The following is a 7,660-nucleotide window of genomic DNA, read 5'->3' on the forward strand; positions in this document are numbered from 1 at the left end:
ATGTCCTTACCATTTGAACTCCTTGAAGGTAATTTTTCTTGATTTTTATCGAGAGTATTCTTAGGTAATTTCAGTTATCTAAGATGTAATTAACTATAGGGGTTTGCCCTTATAGGAAGCTTTTCCCGAACCCAGCATAATATAAACCCTATTTAATTCCTTATATTAAATAGGGGAATTTGTCGGCCAATATATTGGTTTTCGCAGACCAAACGGATGTCATAACTTTTTTTAGTTTATTTGATCGAGTCTCACCCTCAATTCTTGTATTCATCCTTTGGGATAGATACAGGATTTGAGGTAAAGCGCTCTTCCATTTAAACTATGAAAATTATGGGGTCAGTTTGACTTCATCTTTTTCAAAACTAAATTTTTTTAACGTCCTTCCGAAGCAGGCAACGGGATTTCAGTTCCGATGACCGACAGCTTCTTACGGGCAAACCTCACACCAAAAATAGTGCCGACAGATAGGTAGTGCTCGGCTAGCGGTGTTCGCAAATTTTGTCACAGGAGTTGCGGCAGGTGCAGTTGCGACATGTAGTGCTAGGTCAGTGGAGTTTGCAAGTTTGTCGCAGGAGTTGCGGCAGGAGCAGTTGCGACAGGTAGTGCTCGGCCAACGAAGTTAACAAGTTTGTCGCAGGTAGAGTTGCGGCAGGTACAGTTGCGGCAGGTGGTGCTCGACTAGGGGAGTTCGCAAGTTTGTCGCAAAAGGAGTTGAGACAGGTGCAGTTACGACAGGTGGTGCTCGGTCATCGGAGTTTGCAAGTTTGTCGCATGAGAAATTGTGACCGGTGAAGTTAACGAATTTCGCAGATTGTATTTGATTTTTCTTATAAAGTTAGTAAATATGCCAAATTTTTTTAAAGAATATATATATTTTTTTAACATAAATTTATTAAAGAATAATTTTACAAATCTAATTAAATAAGTAATTGAATAAATCCCAAATAAGCATTTAATCAGTTTATAAAAAGTAAGAAAATAGACTATAAGTTACAAGTAAACTTTATAGCTATCAAATGACATAATAAGTACCAATAAATTGGTTTATTAAAATAAAAAAAATAAGAAGAAATTATATTAAATTTATGGGGTTTAATGACATACTTAGCACCCAATTCATTTGAATTAAAATGTGTCACTCAATTCTATGTATTTACATATCTAAACATTAATTTTTATATATGTAACAGCCAAATTTAATTTAAAATAAAAATCTTCTTTCCTTTTCAACTAGGGCTACATGGTTTCTTAAGCGATGAGGCATCAAAAACTCATTTTTGATTATATGAGAATTGTATGATCCCAACAAAAACATCTATAAATCATTAATCAATACTATTTATTATTATTATTATTGTTATTGAAAAGAAATTTATCTGGACAATAATTGAGGAGGTTGAAATGCAATTTTCATAGTAAGGGCCCAATGTCTCATATCGGATAGCTCACCATGGATGTTTAGGGTAGCCAACCAAGCATTGTTTTATCAAGAATAAAGGAATTCAAATTTCACCATAATTTTGCTACTTCCTTATATATATAATGGAGCTTATGGGGTTTGGGCTATAAGCGAGTCAGAGTATGTCGTGGGTTAGATTTGGCCTTATCCAATCATAAGTTGGTCAAGTTCATTTAAAACTTCAGCCTAGCTTATGCGCATACATGGCTTATTTAAAATTTGTATTGATCAATAATTGATTTGTACGTAACTTGTTCATATTAATTTCACAAGTTAAATATTTGAATAAGTACTTACCATTTTATATAGAATAAGTGTTGAAAGATCTCGAAAATACTAATTATTATATTCTATATTTGTTATAACTCTATATTTAGAGGGTTATAAATTATATGAGGGATCTTGAGAATCTCTATTTATTTCTCTCCTTAAATTAGAGAGATTAGATGTCTCTTATATTTTGTTATTATTCATTTTATTTTCTATAGTATTCTGTTTTTATTGTTTTCCTTACCAGTAAGTCCTGTAATGGGTATTTATACCCCTCCTTTCATCAATAAAATTAAGTCCTTTCATATTTTTTCATGGAACCAGAGTCATACCAATCTTCTTCGGTATGACGAGTTCTTCTTCTTCCTCCTAAGAAATATCTTCTGCCTCATCTGCCCCTGTTTCAATTGGAATCGATGACACTTCCTCCCTCATCACTGGCCACAAACTCAACGGCCAGAACTACCTCCAGTGGTTCCAGTGGCAGTGGTTCCAAGCTGTCATGATGTTTATCTGCGGCAGAGGCAAGGACGACTATATCATCGGTGATGCCATTGCTCCGACCAAGGATGACCCAAAATTCCGGACATGGAATGCAAAAAATCACATGGTCATGTTGTGGTTAATCAATTCCATGACCAACGACATGACATCGTCGATCGTCGAAAATTTTCTTCTCTACGGCACGACCAAGAGTATATGGGATGCTGCTCGAGAGACATACTCTCACTCAGATAAAACATTCAAGCTCTTCGTGATTGAGTCAATCCTCCACGATCTTCACCAAGGTGATTAATCTGTGACTCAGTATTTTAATGCCCTCTCACGTTACTGGCAGCAAGTTGACATGTATGAAGTCTATGTCTGGTCATGCACTCCGGACTCCAACTTATACCGTCAGATCATCGAGCAAAAGATATTCAAATTCCTTCTCGGCCTTAACAACTCTCTCGATCACGTTCGCTTTCGTGTATTAGGCTTCAAACCACTACCGAGCATTCGCAAGACCTTCTCCGAGGTTCGTCATGAAGAAAGCGGCCAAAAAGTTATGCTTGGGCTTATCTTCACCTCGCCTAATCTCTCTGTTGACGCCTCCGCCCTTGCAGCTCGGGTTCCTCCGCCTCAACACAGCGACAACCCATCAAGCAAAGGCCATCAAACCAGGCCATAATAAAGACACGTGTTGGGTGCTTCATGAAAAGCCAGCCGCTTGGAAGGCCTCGGTCTGTTCGCGCTCCCCGTGCCAACAACGCCGTCGCTATCGATGACCTTCCTGCATTAGCACCCAGTCCATTCAGCAAAGAGCAACTAGATTTGCTGAACAAATTGATCGGAAAACCACCTGATCTGGCTGTTCTCGACCCCATCAACGGCTTGCTCGCGCATCAATGTACGTTCCATTATGCCTTCACAGTCAATCTAGGATCCTTCGATCAGTGGATCATCAATTTCGGCACTTCTCATCACATGACTGGGGATGTCTCCCTTCTCTATGACTATATGTCGTGCGGAGACAACTTCACCATCCGCGTTCCCGATGGCTCCGTCTTCAAAGTCATAGGCTTAGGCTCCGTGCGCATCACCCAAAATATCCTACTCCGGTCTGTACTTTTTGTTCCTACCTTAAATTGCAATTTAATATCCATCAGAAAGTTGACTAATGATCTGAGGTGTATTGCTAAATTTTTCCCTACCACGTGTGAATTTCAGGATGCGGACTCAGACGACGATTGACAATGCTGAGATGTGCTCGAGTCTCTATGTCTTCTATGGTACTTCGCCACTACGACCTCGCAGTGAACATTTGTCTACCCATCATTCTGTCTTCAATTCTAGTGTCAATAAAGATTTTGAGATCATGTTATGACATTCGTCTCGGCCAACCAAATTTTATGTATCTTGCAAAAATATTTCCAAATTTACTTATCAATAAAGATGTTCGTTCTTTTCAATGCGATTTTTGTCAACTTGTCAAACACACTCGCACGTCATTTCCACGTGTTTGTTACACCTCTTCCCGGCCCTTTGCACTCATTAACAGCGATATCTGGGGCTCATCCCGTGTTACAACCCTTACCGAGACTCGGTGGTTTGTCTCCTTTATTGATGATCACACTCGACTAACGTGATTATTTCTTATGAAAAATAAATCTTTTGTTGGTCACATATTTGAACAATTTTACTCAATGATCAAAACACAATTTCAAACCTCCATCCAGGCACTCAAGACTGATAATGCAAAGGAGTACTTCGCTCCTGTCATCGGCTCTTATCTCTCCTCTAAAGGCATCCTCCAGCTCAATTCTTGCGTCGACACTCCTCAATAAAATGGAATCGTCGAACGCAAGAACCGCCACCTTCTAAAGATGGCCCGCTGCCTCATGTTTTCCTCTAACGTGCCTAAGGTTTTTTGGGGTGACGTTGTATCCACTGCAACCTACCTCATCAATAGGATGCCTTCTCGGGTTCTCAAATTTCAAAGTTCAGTCCAACTCCTTCTCAAATCATTTCCCCACACCAAGGCAATTATCCAAAATCTACTTACCAAAGTATTTGGTTGCTCCTCCTTTGTTCACATTCATTCACACAATCACAATAAACTTGACCCCAAATCTACTAAATGTATTTTCCTCGGCTACTCGCCTATTCAAAAAGGGTATAGGTGCTACTCTCCTCCCACAAGAAAAACCTACAAAACTATGAATGTCACCTTCTTTGAAAATCAGTCTTACTACCCCAATTATAATATTCAAGGGGATACTTTAAGGGAATATCAGTCTTGGGGGGACAACGAGTTCATACCACTACACACCAAATCCTCGTCCCTTGAACCAAACTCATTATCTCCCGACTTGGATTTAGCAAGTTCATCCAACTCACGTGAAAATGTACCTAACAATCAGTCTTCGTCTAGTCCTCAGGTGTTCAACTCGCACATAGATCACCCAATACATCCAGCATCAATCCAAGGGTCAGAACCGAATCCAAATCCTATCGAAATCCACTCAGGTATGAAAACACTTGAGCATGAATCTACTATACCTATGATTGATGACTTCGACATTCCAATTGTTTTAAGAAAATGTGTTAGGTCCATCGGTCCTCCACTCAGGTACGAACACACGATGCATCCGATCTCCAACTTTCTGTCATATGAAAAACTATCTTCAGCTTACTGAGCCTATGTCACTACATTCGACAATATATAAATCCCAAACACCATTGATGAAGCTCTCAAACACCTGGGGTGGAAAACAACCATCAATGAGGAGGTAAGAGCCCTACAAAAGAATGGTACATGGAATGTTTCAGACCTGCCAAAGGGAAAGAAAGCAATCAACTGCAAATGGATCTTCAAAGTCAAATACAAGGCAGATGGTACAATTGAGATATTAAAAACACGTCTCGTAGCAAAAGGTTTTTCACAGTCCTACGATATTGATTACCAAGAAACCTTTGCCCCGTAGCCAAACTTAACACCATCAGAATTCTTCTCTCACTTGTGGTAAATAAAGACTAGCAGCTACATCAACTCGACGTGAAAAATGCTTTCCTAAATGACGATTTGGAAGAAGAAGTTTACATGGAAGCAAAGTTTATGGAAGAAGAAGTTTACATGGAAGCACCTACCGGACTAGAAACATCATTTCCAAGCAACAAAGTCTGCAAACTTTAATACGACCTCAAACAATCTCCCCGAGCATAGTTCGATAGATTTGCAAAATTAGTGACAAAACACGGGTATACTCAGTGTCAGGCAAATTACACTCTCTTCGTGAAATCCTCTCCCGAAAAGAAGATTGCAATTCTAATCGTATACGTCGACGATATCACTATCACTGGAAATCACGAAGAAGAACTCACAAATCTGACAAAGCTTCTCACTCGGGAATTCGAAATCAAAGACCTCGAAAACCCAAAGTTCTTTCTCGACATCGAACTAGCTCGATCAAAACAAGGAATATTTGTGTCACAGTGCACATTGGACCTGTTGAAGGAAACATGTATGCTCGATTGCAAACCCGTCGATACTCCAATGGATCCCTACAAGAAGATTAGCGCTGAGAAAAATAGTGCACCTGTGGTTAGGGGGAGATATCAGCGACTCGTGGGGCGACTCATCTATCTCTCAAAGACACGACCCGACATTGGTTTTTCTGTTAGTGTTGTTAGTCAATTAGGTTGTTAGTCAATTCATGAACAATTCTATGGAAGAACACATGAATGCAGTCTACAGAATCTTGAGATACCTCAAGATGACTCCATACAAAGGGCTACTGTTTCAAAGAAATAAAGATCGAAGTGTAGAGCAATAAAATCATCATTATAATCCTAAAAATATTTTAAAAATACATTATCATTCCTCCATGGCATTAAACTCACTTATTGGCTTGAAAATAGTCCTTGGAAGCGAATGCCAAGTAATTTTATCGAACTCTGTTTTGGCGTGCTAATTTGAAATTTTTGGGTAAGAAAATTCGGTTGAAGATGTAGTGAGGTTAGGAAATATTTAATTTGATTCGTTAATTAAAAGGTAATTTACATAAATACGACCCAATTCCTATTTATTTACCTATATATCACCTAAACTTTGCATTTTTATTTTATACCACGCACCTTAATCAATAGTATCACATCAAAAAAGTCAATAATTTGAATTTTTGAAGCGCGAGATATATATTTTCATGCATAAATAAGGTGGTATTTAAATATTGAAGTTTACATATTAAATATGTAAATACATAAAAATACAGTGGTATGAATGTAAATCTTCCTTAAATAAATTAATTTTTGTATTTCCACAATCCAGTCAGTTAACTTCCCCCTATTATTGATGTGGAATGTATGAACAAATTGAAGTATAAGGGGTAGATATGTTATAAATAATAATAGTGTGGTTTGCAAGCAAAATTGAAGTTTAGACCTCTGTAATACATAATAATTGTGTGGTTTGTATGTTAAAATTGAAGCTTACGGTGTTAGATATGTAATACATAAGACTTGTGAGGTTTGTATGTAAAAATTGAAGTTTAGGTGTTAGATGAGTAATACATAAGAATTGTGTGGTTATATATTAAATTTAAAGTTTTGGTGTAACATATGTAATGCATAAGAATAGTAATTCAAGTTTAAGGGTTGGATGGTTTTGTCACCTTAAATGTTGACAACTATCTTATAAATCTATTAGGAGAGTAGAAGTTTTAAATTTGACTTACAATAAGAAGGGTAGAGGGAGACTTAAGAAAATACTTAGGCAAGTTATATAAAATATTATCTTAAATCTATTAGAATTAAATGAAAATATCACACTTTATAAGAGACCTGAAAAAAGATTCATGCAACCGAGCCTCCCCAATGGGAGAGAAGGCTTTGCTTATGTTGTTGTGGAATGGCGTGGTTTGTATGAGTTAATACTATTATTCGCTCGCACATACGAATTCATACATGAAGTTGGCCAGATCGTCGATGAATTTGTTTGGATGACTTCAGATGGCGAAACAAACCGTGCAAGCACGTCTATAACTTTAATTTTAGCAAGGAAGGTTGCCCATTGTGTTATGGCTTCGTGCACGAGCCAGAAATGCTCAAATCGAGGGTTTTGAATGACAAATATATATAATTAAAAAAAAGGGGAAAATGCCTTTAAAAACCTAACTAACGCGGTCGACCCCCTGATTCCCCTATCTCTTCGTTACAAAGTCACTGTTCGCGTTCGTTTCTTAACGAACGAGCCGAACACGAGCTGTTCACGAACGACGAGCCAGTTTGACATTCCTAATATTGATATATATAAATAATATATTATATTAATTATATAACTTATATTATATAAATATATAATATCTATATTAGTATATTACTAATATAGTACATTAATATAATTAATTTTTTATATATTATAATTTATAAAATTTAATTTTTTAAAAT

General features: G+C 37.4%; 1 protein-coding gene across 1 annotated transcript in view; it reads left to right on the forward strand.

Moving 5' to 3' along the window:
• Window positions 1–2,926: 2,926 nt before the first annotated feature.
• Window positions 2,927–7,660, forward strand: part of LOC110022960 — a 13,534-nt gene continuing 8,800 nt past the window's right edge. Inside the window, exons 1-2 of the mRNA XM_020722136.1 lie at window positions 2,927–3,333; window positions 3,443–3,504. Of these exons, the coding sequence (XP_020577795.1) occupies window positions 2,927–3,333; window positions 3,443–3,504 (469 nt within the window). The remainder of the gene's footprint in view (window positions 3,334–3,442; window positions 3,505–7,660) is intronic.

Source organism: Phalaenopsis equestris, unplaced genomic scaffold, assembly GCF_001263595.1.
Source record: "Phalaenopsis equestris unplaced genomic scaffold, ASM126359v1 Scaffold000203, whole genome shotgun sequence".
In the NCBI taxonomy this organism is placed as follows: Eukaryota; Viridiplantae; Streptophyta; class Magnoliopsida; order Asparagales; family Orchidaceae; genus Phalaenopsis; species Phalaenopsis equestris.